Source organism: Corvus kubaryi, unplaced genomic scaffold (assembly GCF_017639235.1).
Source record: "Corvus kubaryi isolate FWS band 111438036 unplaced genomic scaffold, C.kubaryi_AGA036_p1.0 133, whole genome shotgun sequence".
Lineage (NCBI taxonomy): Eukaryota > Metazoa > Chordata > Aves > Passeriformes > Corvidae > Corvus > Corvus kubaryi.
In genome coordinates, this window is record NW_024580667.1 from 39,887,696 (window position 1) to 39,910,706 (window position 23,011).

The following is a 23,011-nucleotide window of genomic DNA, read 5'->3' on the forward strand; positions in this document are numbered from 1 at the left end:
ACCACATTTTCCAAATGCCATGAACTTTCCTGCTGGTTGGGTCAATTTTCCTATATAAGCTGCTGTATGTGTAATATTAAAAGGTGGATATAAAACTCTGGGTGTAATTTTGCAAGTACAGCTTTTTTTTGTTGATGTAAATTTTGACATCTGAAATTGTACATAATGTGTATATACAAAAGTCGGCATATAGGTTGTGTAACCAAAAATATGAGCATAAAATTGTCAACACTTCTCTTTTTCCATCCAAATTATCATCCATATGCCTAATACATTTTCCTTTTATCTTCCTCCAGGCTTCAGGCTAAATTTGGTTCTGCTTGGCAGATACCAACAAATGTGTGAAAGCAATAGAAATATTGTGTAATAACGACAAGAGAACAAAGCTATTGAAATAGTTATCTAGAGCATTCTTCCACAGAATAAAAGATCCTTAATTAGCAACTATCAGGATATTGCTTTGCTAGAGATCACATATTTTGTCTTCAAATGAAGGTCATCATGGAATAATTTTGACATTCAGTGCTAAAATATCTTAATAACTGCATTTACATAAAAAAAAAACCAACCCGAAAAACCAAAAAGCTCTTCTTAAAAGACAGACCTGACCCTTGTAGAAAGAAAAGCTCAGAAACCCCTTCACATCTGACTACAACTAAAAAACTAAAAATACTTGCCTTCCCTCAGCATGATAATGCAGATACTGTTTTCTAAAAAATCCGTTGTAGTGAAAACATTATGATGAAGAAGCATCTCTGGTGTTTCATTACTAATATCTGCTTCAGTGAGGTAAATCTATGAGAAAATATTCCTCCTGATAGTATTATTATCATCTGGCTGTTGGGGTTTTGGGGTCATTCCACATTATATGTAGCTATACTGAAAAAGAGCCCCTCAGAATCTGAACTGCATTATGCTTTGAAATTTTATGTCTGCTGTATGTGACCTCTGTGTCAGTTGCTTTTGAACCATGTGGTATGCTAAATAAGTGACAATAGCCCCAATTAGGTTTCCCAGATGTAGAATATAAATTTAATTTAAAGGTATTTTTCACTATTCTGAAGTGCTTAACCTCAAGGAGCACGCTAATGCACTCTGGACACACCCTTTGCACACCCTTTCACTTAGTCTGATCTAAATCAGGAGCAGACACAAAACATCAATGGAGTTCACCAGTATAAGACATGGAGTAATCAAGGCCACAGCTTGTTTACAAATCTTCACAGGAAATCATTATGCAAATAATTTGTACATTACACAACCTAAACATTACAGCCATCAAGGGGTTTTTAGCATAAAAAGCTTAGGCCACTATTTTATTACAATCCTATAAGAAAAAACAGTGTGGAAACCTATACATGGGGGTTTTTTGGGGGGTGTATATATATACATATATATATATATATACACACACACATATATACAGAAGTTAAAACATACTCTTGGCTAATCACATTTTGATTTAAGTAGAACAAGTTACTAAAGTTACAGGAGTTATGTGTACATAACTAACACTTTGTCAAATAAGAACAGTCAATGCTACTGTTAATTCAGCTTTCTCTTGGTTATGTCCATCCCCTAATCCATCCTTGAAAACCAGTGGTCACTGTGTCTAAACTTAATAATCATATAGTTTGTAATTGTACTAAGTTGAGGATATCTCTAATGTCACTAGGCATACAATTATTAATGCATTTTCCTCCAAACAATACCAACTTTCAGCCATTGCAGTAGGTTTTCAGCATGTCTGCTTGTTGTGTCTCTTTAATCCTACCTGAAGTGCTTTTTTAAGCATGAGAGCTTTTCTTTGGTGCAATGATGCCCAGTTCCAGCTCATCTTTAACTGAGGGCAAAAGAGAGGATAAGCGGCAGAACCCTTGTGATTCAGTGCATGCCATGATGGAAGGTACCTGATGTAGCAGACCTTTGAGAGGGAGGAGGACAGACAGCAGGGAGAGGAAGATAGAAGGAAATGCCATCTCAGGCTTCTGAAATCTTGAAAGAAATGAACACCCTGCTGATGTCTTTAATAGTTCATAACAACAGCTGTCTTCCACTTGTGAACGTTTCCTATGATGTGGTGCTTCCTCATATGACACTCTTCAGTTCCATCTACCTCTTGTATTGCTTCACACCTCACTGCACCACAGGAAGCATCATACTGCAAAAAATTCTTCTCTTGTGAAGTGCCTAAGCACCACAGGAATAGTTTTCTCTGTCAGAATGAAAAGAGCCTTCATTGCATATTCCAGGTTGGGAATTCTTTTGGTTGGTTTTTTTTTTTTGTTTGTTTGGGTTTTTTTTGCTTTGTTTTGTTTGTTTGTTTGTTTGTTTTTCCCCCAAAACAAGCCAGTAACCATGAAACTATCTGACACCATTTAATAAACTAACATTGTAACAGAACTTAGTTAAATTGCCACATACATTATGGTGGCACTTTGCTGCATAATTTAGGTCTAATGTGCTGTTAAGTACATGAGAGTTTTATATACATATTTGAGCATACATAGATATCATGTACACCTATGATGCTGTTTAAATGAAAAGTATACATAGAAATATATGTGTCTATAGTTATAAAGTAATGTATATATGATGTTATCTAATATTTCTAATGCTCAATGTTTAATATGGCAAATACAAATATTATCAATCTAAAGACAGTCTTTGGATTATTCTGTTAAGTATCTTACTCCACTTCTGAGGTATTTTTTGATATTTGCTTTCTTTACTGTTCATTGAAGGATAATGTACAAAGTGTCAGACAAATACATGAACCAGTTTTATGATCTCAAAAGCTCTAGTGACTACTGAGTAGATATTTTTCCCATTTGATCAAACAATCAAAAATTGAAGGCTCAGTCCTGCAAATGCTTAGACATATAAAGAATTTTCCTCCCATAAGTAGCTCCTGGTGATATTATTAAATTTCTGGAAGTTAAATTTTTCAGAGCATGCAAATATAAATATGAGCAATATATTAAGTATTAAAAGCATTATTTTTGCTACAGATCTGCTCTTTAATTATACATTGTATTTGACAATAACCCATTTAAAATATTATATTAAAAAACATTGCTTGGCTCTTTTTTTTTTTTTTTTTTGAGTATGGCATTTTAAAGATCTATTGAAAAAATCTTAAATTATTATTTAATTATTAATAATATAAATTAATTTGAAGCCTAAACAACATAATGCATTGGTAAAAAATACATTGCTATAGCTTGCAATTATGAGATGACTGTACATGAAAATGTGTATTTTATAATCTTAATTACTCTGGTATATTAATTAAACTTTAGAGTATGAAGCAGGGCATTCTGTAAGATAGCATTTAGCTGTTTCTAACCGTCTGGACCAACCGTTTGTTTCCTGACAGATTTTGTTGGGGTTGAGGTTTTTTTTTCAAAATTGGTGATATACATTCAAATTTTGAGGCTTTTGACAAAGGCTTTAGTTCAATATAAAACTAGATCAGTTCAATGGCTTTCTTTTTATTTTAGTCAAAGTCATGTTTTGTTTGTCAGGAAGACTTTTATTTAACAAATTCTAAAACATATTTGAGAAATAGTACTTTCCCAGGAAAATTATGTGGGTTTATTTTTATATTGATCAAGTCCACAAAAAATGAAAAAAATGAAGAGGTATGTTCACCTCACTTTCTAATACAAAGTTGGTATTTCCTATAATGATTACAGATATGCCAATAAAAAACAAGTTTAATGGAAATTAATGAAAAGTATTGTAGCACCCAGTAAAGTCTTACAAAATATTTATTAGTGAAGAAATACAATACAAAAGATTTTAAAGGTCGAATCCTACAATGCTTTGCTGAACAAGATGGAAATCAGAAAAGAATGCAGAATTTGACACTAGCTGATTTACTTCTGAGATGGATGTGTGATCTTTATATTGCATCAGTCCTTTAGGCCCAGATACTTAAAGGCATAAAACTTCATCATAAATTTTCTTTTTAGTAACTGTCATTTAGCCCTTTGTTTATTATATATACGTATTAAATAGTTCGAAGTTTACAGAAGACATTGAAAACTTCTCTGCTAACCAAAAGTGAACAGATTTCTTTGGGTGTTTTGCCTTTCTAAGGACTGCAAAAACAGGCCTTAGGGAAGATCTAACAGGAAACCTATTAAGTGACCATGAGATCACACACTAATCCTACCCTTAGGATAAAATCTAATCCTATCTTTTGACTGAAGTGCTAAATTCCTCCTGGCCTGTCATCAGCACTTGCATAATTACTTCTTTCTTGGTTTTGTGTGTGTGTGTCTAAAAGAGACTGTGCAATATCAAGCTTCATATATCAATAGCTCCAAGTCCCGGCACCAGATTTCACATCCTTAACTATTTTGTAGAATTTTTTTCTTACACACGTCAATGACTCATTCTTTGGGAAGATGGTTTAACCCCTAATTTACCTCAATTATTATAATGTAACCTATGTTTATGACATAATAATGACTTAATTAGAAGCATTAAGAATGTAATATTTTTACTGAAAACTCATACAAAGGAAAACAAAACTAATTGGCTGTTAACTTCAGTGGTTGTTTTCCATACCTGTCTGTAGCTTTCTGTAACTGTTCTGCCGAATTGTTTTTACTTACGTCAAATTCTTATTGGAGAAGATGTGAGTTTTCTAGCCAGAAATGTAAGTAAGAATACATGGCACTTGTTCCTTCCACATAGATATAGTAATTTGGATATTTCAAGGTTCTAGTTGTTGGAAAAGTTTGTAAAATACAGTGTTTCTAGTAGAGGATGACATTTAGACCTACTGATGAATTAGGTTCTAAAAGAGTGCCTTCTTCCAAATATTCAAAACTACTTGAAAGCCACATCTATGTAACAGATGCATACAATATGCTATTATTTCTCTGGAAACCCCTTTTATGAACTACCTTATAAATTTTTGTTCAGGGATGACCCAGCATATTCAATTACACTCTAAATATTTTATGCAGCTACAGTATGAAAAGGAGAACATTATTTAAAAAGTGGTATACATGTGTTTTGGGTTTAGTTTTGTGGGGTTTTTTGTTTTTTCTTTTGTTGTTGCTGTTGTTATTTTGTTTTTTTAGTGTTTTTTTTGGTTGTCGTTGCTTTAAGAAGCGAAATATATTATTCAAATGAACTATACAGAGAATTTCTGTCTGGTCAATAATTCAAAGCTTCATTTTCTGTGATTTTGCTGGCAGATTTAGCAAATATTTATTGAGTAATACTAGAAGAATTCAATAAGACTAGAATTCAATTTATTTAGCCCTGTAGTCTCAAACCTTTTTTTTGAACATACAACATGTATATTCATCTGATTCAAAGACTTCAGTTGCTGCATATTCTACTAGGTAACTTCTGATGGTTAGTTACTCTTTGAGCTGCTTCTTTTTCAGTTCCATCTGAAAGTATCTAACTAGAGACAAACAAAACAGTCCAAGAGCTAATTTTTCCTCTTCATTAAATAGCAATAATTTTTAAAATGTTAAATAATTTAATTATTTTCTCATTCACCAATATAAATGACTCAGAAAAAAGTGCTGAGTGAAAAACTATTCAGGCCTTTTCATAGTATTACAAATACCTGCATTAGTTCTCACTTTTTTTTTTTAATCTATGCATGCTGTTTAATGTTTTCGTAGCTGACAAATTTTATATGAAAGGTCCCTATATTAAAAATAAAGAAAAATATCAGAACATGTGCTATAATGCTTAATTTCAACTGGAATTTCAGGTATACAAACATCAAATCCTGTCCTCCACATATCACAGCAATCAGCTCAAAATGTAAATTGAACAAATATGGAAACATACAGAAAATACTGATAGTAATATCAGGCTTTCTCAGGTAGAAATTAAAAACTAATCACCAAAAGGAAAAATAACTATAGAAGATTACTTGTATGTCCATGTTATATTTTTCTGAAATTATTTTAATTATTGCACCAAAATCATGCCAATCTGAGCTCCAAAATAAATGTATGCAACATCTGAAGAATGAAATCAGTATCAGTCATTAGACCTACTGGAACTAATGTTCAGATCTCCAGAAAAAAAAATACAAAAATTCTGTTTGGATGAAGACTCAAACAGAAATCTTAACCAAAATCAGTGCTATTAACAGTAATTTGGATGATGTAACCCTTTAAAATCATACTTTATTTTTAAAATTTGCAATCTGTATATGATAATATTCACTTCCTGCCTTAAACTACTGGGAGTATTGCTGTGTAAGTTGAACAGTTACACATTTCAGTGGCAGAAGTGATGTTTGAATGCAGCTTTTATTAGCTTCCTAAGTGCCCAGTGCTGTTCCCATTGGCAGTGCTCCCATTGACTTCAATCAGGGCAGGAACAGGCCCTAATTTTGTAAGGCACTTTAGGATCCTTTGGGAAGAAAGGTGTTAGAAGAATACAAGCCATAATTATCAATTAGTTGCCAACAAAGCACTCTCACAAATATCTCCCATGGTCACAGAACATCATATCTTAATTTCAAATTTCTGTTGACTGTAGCAATTTTAATGCTGCTACTGGATTATTATTTGTCCAGGCTCTGGGACACTTTGTGACACCATAATTTCCAAATTTGACATGAAAAATTTTGATACCTGTGTAATGGAAAAAAACCCCAAACTTCAACCAACCAAAGCAATTTTTCTAAGATTAGATAAAATAAGACAGACCAAAATACCTGTCTCTCTTCTGACTGTGCTGCCCTAACTACAGCTAAAACATCCTTTCCATATAAGAATCTGACATCAAGGATTGAAAGGCTGTACATATCTGAAGAGATGCTTACAAGTTTAAGTTTTAGCAATATTTTAAGTATTAAATACTCTATGTTCTGCATGTTTTTACCTTTGCATCTCTTCATTTAGATAGTTAAATTGAAATCTTTAAGTTAACTCCTGGTAACAAAAATACTTGCTCTCATAGTCTCTGCCCTGAGAATAACTGCTTCCTTCTCAGTATTAATAAACAATTTTGACAACGTCAATCTTTTCAATATTTAGAATGCAGAGATAAATATAAATTCACCATATTCCCAAATAATGAACTCACTAAAATGAGCTCCTATTTAACCACTGTGGTAATTTAAATTGTTTTAACACAGAAAGGTCAAAGGCCTCTTAGCAATTGTTCACTCAACTCCTAAAAACCCTGTGAGTCCCAAAAATAGATATGACCTGATTTTTTCTGAGTTTAATGAAAGCAACAACAACAACAATAAAAACAACTATTCTTATTGAAGTGTTTGAATAACAGCTATTTAACATCTTTATAATTCATTCAAATTCTGCAATCCCTATTCAGATAAAAAAAACCCCCACCCTGTTTTAGAAGACAAGACAAAATGACATTCAGAACCTATAGCTACTTATATATATAGCTTTACAGTTCAAATATCTGAATAAAAAAATTATTCATTAACCCTCATGGTACCTTTCTGCCATTTGCTTAAACATTGTTATCAGTAACCTTTTCAAGCCAGCAACATTCAACTGAAAACAAAAAGTAAGCATTTCAGAAACTGAACTAGTTTTAGATTGGAAAGTCCTTAGACCTTTTTGAACATATCAAAATGCTCTCTGATACACACACCTAATTGTATATTGTCTACATGAGTAAATCCAGAAAATACCTTTTCATAGGCAGAACATACTTTCATAACAGTAATCATAATCCAAGTAAGTTCAGAAACACTTCCTTCTCCCTCAGACAAACCAGAACTCAGACTAAGTATTGATGTAAGCCTGTATGTGTCAGACACATATTTAAATTCCAAATTCCAAACATAAAAGTATGTTATACAAAAAATTCTGACTGAACCTGATGGGACAATTCACATAAATCAAATTTTCTCATGTGGAAGTAGTCAGAGAATCAAAATTTACTTTGGAAATTTTGTCTTCATTGCTGCGTTAAATGATTTTCTGTTTGGGTTGTGAAATAATACTGAGTTTTAATGATTAGGTGAACAATTGTGAGGCCTTACATCAACACACAGATGGAGATAAGGGTACCTAAGTCTAAGACAAACATAAATGAAAACAGTTTCACTATGTAACTGTAAATTGAAATTACATACTACTGAGCAGACCAGTGATGGGAATTTTTTGGTATTTCACCATAGATGATTATATAGAGCAGTAAGTAATTCTCAAACTTTTAAACAGCAAATGAGGCAAAAATAATACCTATTTTAACATTAAAGAAAAAGAAATCTGAGTCATTTGGACAATTGCTCACAAGATAAATAGTATGAAGATAGACTGATGAGATGGAGGTTTTCTTCCTCCATAATCTAATCCTAGCCAAATCAAACAAAAACTTCTTAGTAGTCCAAGAAGTCTTAAGAAATATTTAAGTACAGATAACACTTGGTATATAAAATATACTGAAAACTATAGAACACATTCATTATATAAAATTATGTGTGGATGAAAAATATTACCCATCATAAATACATTCCATTATATCTTTAAAAACTGGTGAATTTAGAATCATTGTCTCAACTACTTCTCATATTTTTAGAAACAACTTTTCGCACAATAGTAGCAACTTCTTACTCTTTAGGAGAAATTATTCTTAAGGAAGAATTAATGTACTCTTTAGTACAATATGCATTAGTGAACTTTTACCATTATAAAAATATTAAGTAATAAATTGCACAATAAAATTAATAGAGTCTACTGTTCAACATGATATTATGGCACATTGCCACTTACTTGTTGGAAGCTATTACTTGTCAGGCCAAAAAAGTTAAAAATAAACATTTCAGACCCAATCAGAAATTGTCAATAAGGATATCACTTTACCACTTAAATTACTCTGCTGAAAAGCTTCATTATATAAGCACTGTCTCATGATATGAAAAATCCTTTCTTTGAGACAAGGTGCATTTAAAAAAATTAACTGCCCAAAAAAAAAATCTGTGTGGTGCACCAGACACATGTACATATAAATGCATGTTTATGCAAGTATGTATTTGTGTTACAAATTTACTCCAATGATGCCACAGGAAGAATTTTTTTTAAATCCCTACCTAAAACATAATTTCCTTTGACAATGATGAGGATTTTGCTTAAGGTGTTACACCTGCTACAAAAAAGCTACAAAACCAAACACACCTCTTCACTGCCTCACAGTGTAAGAATGGAGAGAGAAGGAGAGAAAAAAACATAGACCATGTGATTCTCCTTAGAAAATCAATAACTATTTAGAAGAGTACAATATTTTTCTTTAAAAGAAATAAACACACTGAAGAACAATAGCTTAGATCCCTTTACACACAACTGTGCTCAGTACTAAAATAAAAAGCAGCCTTCAAAGCACAGGCAGGCAGTTTGATTCAGTAATATGTAAGGAAAAAAGAATGACAAGAAAACATAAAATTAAAAAATGTGTAACTGTTAACTGTGTTTCAAAGAGTTAGAATGTTTTTAAACATTAATGTTATAAACTTGAAGAACCCATCAATATACAGTGTTTTAAATATTTTCCACCACCAGTATTGACTACATTGCATGATATGTTTGGATGGAAGTAAACAAAAAAATCCACCCTTAAAAGACCAAGCATAATTTAATCACTGAAAAAATAAAACAACCTTAAAACACAGCCAAAGCTGTAACTGATAGAGATGTTGTAGTCAGCTGAGATTTGAAATACCTTTGGAGCAGGGATTTTTCTTATGCATGTAGGCTAATAAACAGTCTCTAATAGGAAGAGAAAAAAAACGTACAGTGTAAAGACATTACATGCTTCCAAAAAAGTAAAATCAATGGGAGAATTTTCATTCACTTCAAAACCATCAAATATACTGATTAGGCAATTTTTCCTTTGATGCACTTTTCATCATCACTAAAAGAAGATATTTATACTTGGGAATAAATGATTCAGCAGAATATTAATTCTTTGAAAGTGGTTCAAGTTCTTTGATGTCAGTGTAGGCATTTCCTATAAATTTGAAAACAGAAAAATGTACATATTCTTGAATTTTGAGCTTAATTGTAACCTTGATATTTTGGTTTGTTATAAGTTACCAGATACCATCTAACCAGATGTACAGCACTGTATGTAACTACACATAAACTCATGTAACCACATCATTACATCACTTATAAAGAGTTGTATGAATGGCTCCAACAAAAAAATTGTGAGAAAACTACTTAAAATTGGATAATTAATAAATATTAGATAAACTTAATGAAATATTAAATTCAACTTAGCAAACTGCCAGCCTGAAAATGTTTTAGAGATGTTTAATTTTCCATACTTTAAAAAAGAATTTACAATGATAAAATTGCATTATGGCTGAAGAGTACCAATGCTGAGAACAGCCCTGCTTTAATTTTTAGCAGAAAGTAACTGCCATTGGGACTAACAGTTTTATTATAGTTGTAACTAAAAAACTGATTAGCTCACCTAAATTCAGCATTTAGAAAGGGAACAAATCTTTGTCATTACTTGTAATAATTACTGCATAATTAAACACCATTATAAATTCAGTATTTTAAAACTAAATTCGGATTTCTAATAGAAAGACCTTTGTAAGAACTCCTGTCTTTCTCATAAATACATTTGTTATGTGTCTATTTATCCATTTGACTGGTCAAATTCAATGGCATAGTAGTAAAGTTACAGAAAGTCAGTATCAGGCCAGTTTTTCCATGTGATATTATGTCAAATGTAAAAGGTAGAGGCTTAAAATACAGGAATATTAATGCCCCTCAATCCATATTCAGCCAGTTGAAAACTGGATTTGAGCCTGAACTTTGGTTCCTAGCAACCCCAACCCAGAATTTATATTACTATAATAGAAAAGTTGAAGCATTTTATGACTGGACTGACTTTTGGGTGACTATGTGGATATAGCATTTATCTCCTACATATGCTATATGAAGAATTTTTGTTTCATTCCAAGACTAAAAGCTCTCACAACTCACATGGAAATATTCTTACATTACAGTAAAGACAATTTTAATTAAAAAATATAGGTAGATAAAAGTGTAGGCGTACATATATATATATATATGCATATTTATATATATGTACACATTCACTTTCATATATACACACACACATATATATTTATTTTTTAAAGTACAGATGGTAAAAAAATACAGATGGTTAAAGTAATAATCTAGTTGATAATTAAACACTGTTTTCAGAAATTCAAAAATTGTACTAGATTGTTACCTTTCAAATTTTAAGACTTTAACTCAGTGCTTTTGTTCTAAGCATTTCTGAATAAAGTTGATATGATATCTCTGAAAAAAGCAATCTCATATTTTGTCCCCTTTCTCAAATATGAATATAAACTTTTTGCCACAGTATTGGTACAAAATTACCAAATGTGTTAATAATCTAATGTTCACAAAATCAGATATACTGTTGAAATCATAAGAAAAAAATATTTTATTACATGAAATATTGAACTACAAAATTATTATGTCAACCTTTTATCTTATCCCAGTCTGGACATTTTTGGAAGATCACACAGAACCATGTCATGATATTCAAATAGTAATCACGTGTCCAACCAGAAAAAAAACAAAAAACCATTTATATTTGACATGGTCTATAGTTTTCTGTAAAATTTAAAAGTACTGTAAATTTAAGCTTGCAAAATTGCAGCAAAAGTAGTTGCATCTTCCATGGCAAAAACACCACAAATGGAACCATTTTTATCAATAGGTATTTCATCTAATTCAAGGTTTTGGGACCAAGTCCACAGAATTAAATAGAGGTATGTTGTCTGCTCATATGGTCCATCATTCTAAAGAGCTACATGTATATCTGTGGATGTAAACTGAACTTCCCATATAATCAGGACAGTAAGAGTCCAAGATAAAATTTACAGTGCCATATTACATCAGTGTTCAGTTAATTTGCCAGCAGATTGGAAATAGATGTGATTCATTTTGGAGGTACATAGCAGAACTACTAATATTCATCATTATTGTACTCAAATTTTTCACTCTGCAAAACAGAAATACTAAGAGAACGGGTTACTTCAATGACAAAAAGCCAGACTCGTAAGAGCAAGGTAAATGTTTTGCAAGTTACTCAAGTCAGTGGAACACAGTTGTGCACTTACACAACTAGAAGCAAAATGTGGTCCATTAGCTGTAAGTTAAATAGTTAATTTGATAACCATTTAATTACAAACTTCATTACACTTTATTTCTTTGTATATTCAATTAACTAAACGCCTCTTGTTCCTAGGACCTAAATGTGCCTTTTTTTTGTATCCTATCTCTGTTCTGTTCAATGTTTTAAGCATACATTATTCTAAAGCATAACTGTGCTTAGCATTTCTGGAGTATCAGAATCATACTGCTAGATATTCTGAAAAGTAGCTGAATAATGAACAGGAAAAAAAATAAATTGTAAAGACTCGTAATATTAGGATACTATTTATACATAGATGGAAAACCACGAATCTGTAAGACAGTATTGCTGGACTGTAAAAGAGATCTGCATGCTCTCACTTCAGCAGAACACGTTGCAAAGCTTCTTAGAAGGGCTGGGAAAAACAAATAGTGTGGCTGCCCCATTCAGTATGCTGCTATGCGGCCCACTTCTCTCACAGAAACGCCTCACTCATCTACTCCTCCATCGTCTTGTCACTCCTTAGCTTGAGGTCCTACATTTTCCACAGTAAGTGGATGCTGCAGAATAGAGGCACAAGTTCCCTACAATCAAATAATCAATAGAAATGTGAAGACTGTTTGAAGGCTGACAGCTATGGAATTGTGTCTGCCATTCACGCTCTCTTCTCTCCCCATTTTTCTTGTTTAATGCAAGTAGTGCCAATAGCATTCGGAGTTCTGCATAAGACAGCAAAAGACTTCAGCCTCCTTCTCTGGTTTGGAGACGCTGTATTTCAGTATGCCAGTCTTTAACCTAATGAAAGGCTATTCAGGTTCCCTGGAGACACTGAGCAATATAAAGAACCTGCCCTCTAAAAATGAAGGAGTTCTTGTTTACCCTGTCCTTCAGGATCTAGTGCCTTAATGGACTCTGCCCCCTGAGAGGGAACCATATGCATTAAACAGACTCTTAAGTTTCTGTAAGAAACAACATGCCGGTCAGACATTTTAGCTCCAGCTAAATACAGATCTAAACAACCTAGAAAACTGGGATCTTGTCTTTGTATTTTCTAACAGCCACAATTAGCTATTCCTGCTTTTTCAGATATATCTTCTACATTGTGTTTACCGTGGGTCATAAGCTCATTTTTATGCTCTTTTACCATTTTTTAAAATTACTTTAATAATCAAATTATTATGTGATATGAGAAAAGGTACCACTATATCTGTTTTCCTAAAAGGAATACCCCTAAGAAATACTTATAAGCTTTATAAAAAAATTAAAACATAGGAAAACATTCAGAAATTAAATACTGCAGTATGAACAATCCACTGAACATGTTTTCACAACCTGAAGTGACCATTAAAATACTGGTAAAGACATATATATTAAAAAAAAAAAAAAAGGTGTGAGAATGTGGGCTCTGGAACTACAGAAGTGGAAGTTGCATTTTTGTCAGACTTTCAACTGATAAGAGGACTGACATAACATCTAGTGTTTCAAACAGTGTGTAGGAATGCCTAGAAATTACAGGCTATTATCTTCTGGGAGTAACCTCTTGAAATTCTGCTCATTTTGTTAAAGATGAGAGTAAAGTATGAAATATAGAAAAGAAAGGGGGGTGGGAGGGGGAGGGGAGGGGAGGCGAGGGGAGGGGAGGCAAGGCAAGGCAAGGCAAGGCAGGGCAAGGCAAGGCAAGGTCTCACTCGTTTTTTTTCCAATAATTACATTGAGAAACCAGGATTCTCTTCCACTTTTTTTTTGTTCTTTTATCACAGAATTTCATGCACTTTTGAAACAAAATATGAGGCCACATGAGTGTTTCAGTAAGCTCAACTCGACTTGTAAAAAGACAAAAAAAAAAAAAGGAGAGGAATATCACTTTAATAACCAGCCTAAACCAGCCTGATAAGCAACCTAAAATATTATTCAGAATTCTCAAAATAGGGTGGGTTTTTCTTCAAACAAATTATCCTCTTTTTAAATCAGAGGCACATCTCCCTTTGCCAATTTCTATTCCCATCTACTTTTTCTTACAATAATTATCCACAGATGATACATCATTGTAGCCACTGAGTGGGAACTCCTACTTCCATTGATGACCTCATTCACAAATAGCCCTTTCAGATATGTTTCAGGATGATTACTGACTAAAGAATATTATTTTTCACTCTGCATTCTTTTTCAAGGATTTATCTTCAGGAATGCACTTTTCGTAGGTAATTGATGTCACTTAATCTTTTTCTCCAGTAACACAACCAATAATATGTTTTTTCTATTGAAAAAAAGGTGAGTTGCTGAAAAGATTTAAATTAATTCTTCTGGGTGTAGTGTAGACCATTAGAAAAATTCTTCACTACCAGTTATTAAATGCATGTATAACACATGGAAGCAGCAGTACTACTGACCTCAGAAATGGCAGCATCAGAACACAAACATAAACAGAATGTCAAGGGATTTCTTTCAGCTATTTCTTACAAATCCAAGCAATTCCTGCTCATTTACTCATTTGTGGATGCTGCCTCTTTGTGGCAGAATGCCATGCAAAATGTACCTTTCACATTAGGGACCTCATCCTATGTTTGTACTGACACCTATGCAAACTCATAAACATGAGTTTAGAATCACACAGAAAAGATACATATCTACACATGGACAGACACAACGTTTGCAGGAGCTTCTCCTTCAATCCTTACTGAGTTAGCCTTTCTCTGGCAAAGTCAGTGAGGCTGAAAATTTTCTTACTCATATCCATTTAACAACAGCATGCCTTTACTGAGTTTAAATGGAAGAAGAACCAGGCCACTGGTTTCAGCAATAGTTATAAAGGCAGCAATTCAAAGTTAGGGCTCCAAAACTGCACCTCAGGCAGCCACACACACATCTCTCGCTGGTGTCAATGGGAAGTCTGCAGGAGATGGAGAGCACTGAACAGAATAGCCATTTGTTATGTCTCTTGTGACAAAAGAACACTCCTCAACTCTTCATTTCAAAATGAAATAACACTCCACTTACTAAACTGTCCAAGCTAAATACAGTCATGCTCATTGTTTTTTTGGGGTTTTTTTTTGCTTTTGCTCAGTGTGGGTGGCATAGAGGGAAGAACACATGCCAAGAAAACATTTTTCTTGAATTCCAACAGACCAGTTACATATCTTTGTTTTTTGTAGAAAGTGACAGATTGTACATGGGTAGGAAAAGCAGAATAGAACAGAGCCCTTTTGCAATAAAAGATGTACTAGTGAGCAACTCTGAAAACAGTATTAAATATAATAACCTAATGAAGAAAGAAAAAAACACATGTGAAATATCACTTACCCTATTCCATATATTAAAGAACACCTCAGTAAGGAAACAAAATGTAAATATAAAACTATCCTATTCAATATGTTGTTGAAACATATATCCCTGTGTTCCTTTCTAACCCATGTTATATATGCTGGTAATTACCACGTCATGTTTCGAAAACAGAGAACATATTATGTTTTGCCTAGAAACGTCAGATCTTTTTGATGAGCCTTAATTGCTAGTAAAGAGAACCCAACATACAAACAGATTATTTTGGCCAGAAATTTTAAAGTTCAGATACTCATTACTTCAGGATCTTACATTTGAAATATTTATCAAGTGTTTATTCAGAAACTATTAAAAAATCACATGTGCTGGGATACATATGAGACATCAATTGTCCCATCTTACAGTGATGCTGTGTTTATGAATATCCTTGCCATTGCCTGCTGCCCAAAGGGGTAAAGACATTTTATAGAGATGTGTACAGTCCATCATTTGGTCTTTCAGGATGCCAGTAAACATGTGGATCTGTACAAGTGCAATTGTACTCAACTAAACAATCATAAACTGGCTACAACAGTTGAAAATCATTATATTTTGGTTAACTAATATAAAATTTAAAAAAAAGAAAAAAATGAAACCAGCAAATCAAAAATGAAACTTTTTTTTACTGATAAAATGAATGCCTTCTACATGTCCCTCACTAGTTTGCCCAACCAGACTCCTGAGTAGGAGGTTGCTAAAAGATACATTTTTAAATAAACATGATTTTTTTCCTCTTGTGATCAGATTTTATGTCTTAGATTGTCTGTTAAGATTTGGTCATAACTGGCATTATCTATAGTGATTTAAAAGGTCCTTCTGATACTATATCAGATTTCGGAAGAAAACTCTCAATACAGTGCAATACTTTAAAGCAATCCACAGACTTTGGACCCCATCCTGAAAAAAAAAAAAAAAGAAACACTTAAACATTCCAGTATTTTTACTTGTAAGAAGAATTCTTCATCATCTATCCTAATTTTTTGGGCTTTCGACTAACTTCGCTCAATGAGTGAGTCTCCAGAACTACACTCATTGGTAAAGTTATTCATGTGCTTAAGTGCCTGCAGGATGAAGGCCTAAGCTGGGACTTCCTTCACAAATAGAGATACTCAAGTGAGTTAAAAATTTGCAAGATTAGGCCCTAAAATAGTGAAGGAAAGAGAAATGCTAATGTGCATATAAAAATAGGTGCTACAATAAAATATTTTTTTATATTTCATCAATAAGTTATTTTCATTAACCAGTTATGGATCATATATCTCTGCACTCTTTAATGATTTGTCCACATCTACAGTGATCCTTTTAAAGATCATATATATTTTTTTTAATTCAAAAGTCCAGAAAGTATACAAACACATCCTTAAAAAAAGGAAACCTTGTATTAAAGTCGGGGTGTGCTAATCTCTCCATAAAAGCCATTTAGACTCACCCATGGCTAAAAGGGGAAAATGTGCGCCGTACTCTTGAAACAGAAAGAAAACTAAAATAAAGAATGTCTGTTAAAAAAACCCAAAAAACAAAACCAAAACCATAAAAGAACACAAAAGAAAGCACGACCTGAATATGACCTGACAAGAAACCAAGAAACCTCCTGCCACCTTCCCCAAACACACATGGCCACCCACACAATGCCAGTGTTGTGCCCATTTTACACAATAGGTGGTTTCCCACTTCCAAATGCAGTAAAAGAGAAAAAAACCAAAACCAAACCAAACTGAACAGCACACCCTTTCAGAATCATTCCCCGAAGCTGAAAAGTCCTGTGCCAAGGCACTTCACCCTACAATAAAATGAATTAAAAGGGGGAAAAAGAGGAGGGAGGCAAGGTGTGTGTGGGGGGGGAGGTCAGCATTTACGTTTCTTTGTTTTGCGTGTGGTTGTTAAATACAAATACTCTAGAGAAGGAGCTGCTGAGACTGGCGAGGGGACGGGGGGGCAGGGGGGCTGTTTCTCAGAACTGGCTGAATGTGGTCTGTTTTTCCAGCACTTCGAGGTAGTCCGGCTCTGCGTTTAGTTTTGCTTTTAGCTCCAGATACTCGTTCCTGTTGGGCTCTACATAGACAGTACTCGGGGGGCTGTAGAGCACCGTCTCCCGGAGCCTGGCGTCCCCCGGCCCCGGATGCAAGTACTGGTGGGCACGCCTAAGGTCATAGTTGGGGGAGTAGGTGTAGGCGGCGGGGAGCTTGGGGTAGTCGGGGAGGGTGGAGCCGGGTGTGCCCAGCGTGGAGGGGGAGTGTTTGTCGGGCTCCAAAATGCCCCTGTAAAAGCGATCGGCGTCTTGCACCGGCGAGAGCAGCTCCTCCCGCGGCTCGATGGTGCTCACGCTGTACGCGGGGCTGCGCGCCGGCGCATCCTCCCCGCCGGGCGCCGGCGGCGGCGGGGGCGGCGGGGGCGGCGGTGCACCCCCCCCGGATGGCAGGGGGTGGCTGCTGTAGGTGACCTTGAGCTCGTGAAGGTCTTTGTAATCCTCGCCCGAGTTGCCTTCCCGGGAGCGGTAGATGGGGTTTTTGCACATATGGCCCAGGGGGTGAGGGATGTACTCGTAGACGTGGCCGGCGGGGGTCTTCACCTTGGGCAGCGCCGTGCCCCCGCCGCCGCCCCCGCCGCCGCCGCCGCGGTGGGGCGGGTGCTGCTGGAGGTGGGGGTGGTGGTGGTGGTGGCCGCCGCCGCTGTAGACGCTGTACTGCATGTTGAAGGAGCTCACGTCGGAGTTGTTGGCGCTGGCGTGGTCGCCCTGGCCCTTCTTGCGCCGCTTCATCACCAGGACGAAGAGCCCCGCCGCCACGAAGACGGACATGATGAAGACGAGCAGCAGGCTAAGGATCAGCACCGAGAGCGGCACCGAGGAGCTGCCGCCGCCGGCGCCGCCCGCGGGCGCTGAGCCGCCCGCCGCCGCCGTGCCATTGAGGCGCACGGTGGAGGAGGAGGGGGTGGTCCTGGCTGGCAGCTGGCCCGGGGACGGCGTTGGCGTGGAGACGACGATGTCCGAGTAGTCGGGGCACAGCAACTCCGCCCGGACGGCCCGCATGTCGCTCTGGGCAAACTTCTTAGGGGACTCGCAGATAACCTGGTCCACCAGGACACCGGTGTTGAGCTGTTCCAGCCACAGCTTCATGCCCACCACGTCGCAGGTGCAGTCCCAGGGGTTCTCGTGCAGGTCGATCTGCAGCAGGGATTTCAGCTGGTCGAGCACCCCGCTCACTGGCAGGTAGGAGAAGTGGTTGCTCCGCAGGCTCAGCCTGTAGAGAGACAGACCAGAAAAAATGTTCCCTGGCAAAGACCTCAGCAGATTGTTGTTCAAAAACAAGAGCTGAAGGTTGGGGACAGATTCAAAGGTGCCTGCCTCTATCTCCCGGATGACGTTGTACTGCAGGAAGAGGTACTGCAGGCTTTGCAGCCCAAAGAACAGCTCTGGGCTCAGCCGCTCGATCCGGTTCCCATTCAGGTACAGCCTTCGCAAATTAGTTAAATCCCCAAAAGCCCGGTCCTGAATGACCGAGATCCGATTATTGCCCAGATGCAGCAAATCCAGCCCAGTGGCATCCACAAAATCTGCCCTGCGTACCAGCGCAATGTAGTTTTCCGTCAAATACATCTTCTTAGGATTATAGGGTTTGGGCTGCAGTTCAGAAATGCTCTCAATCTTCCTCTCCTGACAATTGACATTGAGGCCCAGGTCAGAAATCTGCAAGTTGCAAGTGCAGGCAGTGGGGCACTCCAAAGGCACCGGGGATTTGGTCTGGTAGGCAATGCTGGGGCCATAGTTGCTGTATCCCAGGTCTTTTGAGGGCAGGCGGGAGGTGGGGCGCACCCTCGTCTTGTTGGGTTGGCGGGTCCCTTTGGGGGGCTTCAAGGGAGATTTGTAAACAGCTGAAGAAGAAGTGGCCACGGAGTTGACCGAGGCCGGGGTAGTGTGGAAATACCCTGTGGTGCTCAATGGTGTCTGAGGTCTCATTTCATAATCAGAGATGAGCCTCCTGGGGCAAAGCTCCTGCTTGGAGACTTCATCCAAGTCTCGACCATGTAAGCGGAAAGGGGTCTCGCAAACCACATCTCCCACCAGAGCAGAGTATGAGATACTGTCCAGCCAATCCTTTAGAGCAATCAACTCACAGGAGCAATTCCAGGGGTTTTCCTCCAGCTGCAGCTCCACCACTTTATCCATGTGCTGCAAGAGGCCCACATAGGGCAACAGCTTCAGCCGGTTGCCCCTCAGGTCCAGGTGAGTTAAGGGCACAAAACGGAAAAGGTTGTTGGGCAAACTGGAGAGGAGGTTATCATTGAGAATCAGCACCTGCAACAAATGCAGTTTGCTGAAGGCATTGGGTTCAATGACGCTAATATAATTATAATCGACCTGTAGGTATTCCAAACTCTCTAGCCCAAGGAAAGTGTCATCCCGTAAAAGTTCCAACTTGTTATTGTTCAAATGCAGCCTCCTTAAACCTCTCAGACCATGGAAGGCCCCAGTTTCGATGTCTTGTATGTCATTGCTCCCCAGATGCAAAATTGAAGCCCCTGTGTAATTGACAAACTGGTTTGGGTACAGCCTGTTCAAAAGGTTCCCAGACAACAGGAGGTGGTAAACAGGGAACCTTGGTGGACTGATCTCAAAAAGGCTGATGATCCCTCTGTTTTCACAGCTCACTGTTAAGATGCTGTCCTTCTCCTCACAAGGACATGCGTTATCACAGATTTCCCCATAATACTCGATGCTTTCTGCCCAGGAAAGGACTAGTGATGTTAAAGCAAACGCGATCGTCTGCAGCATCCAGATATGCATTTTTTTGTTGAGGTCCTGTTCCAAAGTTACTGTAGAGCAGCAAGCATACATTTTATTTCCTGTAATGATAAGGAGAAAAAAAAGAAAGTAGCATAATAGGGTAGCCCCATAACATTTGACATGGAAACAAAGTTTATATGTGTTCAGTAGGGTAGAGAATGGACCCACTAAAAAACCCCCCTCCTGTCACTTCTAATTCCCACACTTTTAGGAACTGGATGACATGCATTGATGAAAAGGTTGATAGGCAACTCCTTGCGAGTCAAATGCCTGTGGTGTCTAAAAAGGTGAGGTCACAGTAGGAATTGTTCTGGTTTCTGTTTGTGTGGGGTGCATTTCAATGCTTCTTTGGATTTCCTTTTCACAACTAGCCCCATAAATATACATAAAATGGCTGTCAGTTCAGTTTCATGTTTCTAATTTAAGAGAAAAGAAACACCATTTTACGAAGTTTCCCACCTCCCCTATTACCCAGCTCCCCCTTCCCTTCAGAACCTCCCTGCTGAACAGCGCATCAAGGTCTTCCCCTCCTTTTACCTTGATTTTTAACCAGTGGTGGAAATACCATGATAGGAATCCAAAGAAAAATGCTCAGTGCTGAAAACGGCGTCTTAATTCAACAGAGGGAATACTGACACATTCTCCACATCACACATTTCTTAAAACTCTTTTATGTTGGTGGTTTTTTTCCTAGCTATACATTTACACAGCACACACCCACCCACACAGACATGCACACATGCACACACACACACACACACACACACACATGCGCGCACCCCCAGATGACTTTTGTGGAGGAATTCTTCTGTAATGAGATTAAACACATTAACCTCCTACTTCAGTGCACTTAACAGCTCTCTTCCAATACGGAAATTTTGTATCTTTAAAAAAGCAAATAATACTGATTTTTGATCCCCTCCCAAGTTATACACAATGTAACACAGCTCATTTTAAGCAGAAGTCTCCTGTTCTCTCTCTTTCTGACACACACACACACACATGCTCTTAAAAGAAATGTTTTAACCACTCACCCAAAATTTGTGAAAAATGTAAAACATGCAGGTCATCTTCGGAGTCTCATCCATATCTGACATAGCGCTTATTCCCAATGTTCTGCAAAACTAGCCTGGTAGAAGTGGAGAGATCTAAATAGGTCTCATGAAAATATCTCATTGCCAACACTCCAAACATCAGAGTTACTGATTATAAGCAGCGATGGCTGTCAGTACTCTTCATCCTTTAGGGGAGAAGACACCCAGGCTGATTAAAAGCCAAGGAGGGTAGAAGGGAAACCCTACCATTGACCTACGTCAGTAATTTAATGCCTGAATTCCAGCTAGCTGGAACCAAATCCTTTCCATTCCTTTTTTTGCAGTCCTTCTGACTCCTCGTGGCTTTCTTCTACTTCTATTAGTCTAAAAGCAATATGAGTAGGGAAAATAAATGCATTTTGTGTGCCGGTAGGGGAAGACTAATAAATCATCAGGCTTAAATGCTGGGATCTTGGAGCAGGCTTGCATTTTCTATCGTCCACCTCAGAGCTCCAATCCTCATGAAACAACTCTGGTTTGGAGGAATGCACCCTAAAAAATGTGAAGTCTCAGTACTGCAAGACATCTCCTGTGGCATCAGGTTCAAGGCTGCAAAACTAGCACTTGCAGCAAAGGCAATCATGCAGCAAGAAATCGGAAGTCTCCGTGAATCTCTCTCTAATTCTGACCAGACGTCAACTGGATCAGAATTCCTCAAAGCAAAAAGGCTTCACTGCATAAAGGCAGCAGAAATCTTACTCAAAGGCATGTATCTAAGCATATTTTTTCTCAGCTCGATCAGATCCATTCATCCATTAACCAACAGTTCTTCGGAGGAGAAGAAAAACCCACAATGACAACCTATTGAAAACCTGCCCGGTCAGTGTTAAACTCCCAGGCATTTTACAACTTTAATTCAATTATGGTTAGCAAAGGAGGCAAATACAATTTTCCCTCCCTCTCCCTTTCTCCCTCTCTCTGACAAAAAAAACCGCGGGGGATGGGAGGTAAAGAAAATAAAGTTGTAGCTGGCTATATGCAAGGTTGCAATCCCGCCCTGGAAACCCCTCTGTGATGACTGTGTGCTGCTGTTCGCCAGCTCCCTACAGAGGTTCAGATTGAGGGGGGGCGGGGGGTGGGGGCGACGGGGGGGAGGGGAGAAAAGGAAAGGGGTTGCATCGGGATTTTTCTTGCGTGTGTGGTTTTTTTTTTTCCCCGAAGAGTTCAACCCTTAGATTACCGCACTGCATATCCGGCTGGAAGCAGCTTTCAGTACCGCCGACAGCAGCAGCGAGCGAGCAGCCCCAGCCGGACACTGCCACCCAACTGAGCAGCACCCCGAGTTGGGAGAAATGGCTTTCGGGCGAGGGGGGCAAGCGGCGAGGAACTGGGGGTGGAAAGCAACAGCAAGGAAAGACCCGGCGGGGAAGGGGCGGGGGCGGCGGCGGGGGGGGCGCAACGAGGAAGGGAGGAAGAGAGGAGGGAAAGAGAGCGAGAGAAAAGTCAACCCCGGTACTTACTTCGCCCGAAATCTCCAGGGCCCAAGCATGGTGGCAGCCCATGAAGATGCCGACCCGCTGCGCGGGCGCTGCGCGGAGCCGCCGGGGCGGCGGAGGCGAGGACGGCAGCGCCGGGGAGCTCGGTGCGGAGCGCGCGCGGGCACCCCCCGCACGCAGGCGGCGCCGAGGCACAGCGCGCGCTCAGGGGCGCGCGCACGCGAGCACCCGCGCCTCACACTCAA

General features: G+C 37.9%; 1 protein-coding gene across 3 annotated transcripts; it reads right to left on the reverse strand.

Moving 5' to 3' along the window:
- Positions 1–3,571: 3,571 nt before the first annotated feature.
- Positions 3,572–22,919, reverse strand: SLITRK5 (SLIT and NTRK like family member 5). Of its 3 annotated transcripts, none has more exons than XM_042043975.1 (3): positions 22,791–22,919; positions 21,271–21,365; positions 3,572–20,295 (listed from the first exon to the last, which is right to left on the reverse strand). In XM_042043975.1, exon 3 carries the CDS (start codon positions 20,285–20,287, stop codon positions 17,405–17,407), a length of 2,883 nt encoding a protein of 960 aa, XP_041899909.1. In that variant the 5' UTR covers positions 20,288–20,295; positions 21,271–21,365; positions 22,791–22,919; the 3' UTR covers positions 3,572–17,404. The 3 variants fall into 3 exon arrangements, with proteins under 3 accessions (XP_041899909.1, XP_041899898.1, XP_041899919.1); XM_042043964.1 differs by having other exon boundaries at positions 21,271–21,476; XM_042043985.1 differs by lacking the exon at positions 21,271–21,365.
- Positions 22,920–23,011: the final 92 nt, after the last annotated feature.

Coding starts and splice junctions, on each gene's coding strand:
- SLITRK5 (XM_042043985.1), bottom strand. CDS start 20,287: ATGTATGCTTGCTGCTCTACAGTAACTTTGGAACAGGACCTCAACAAA.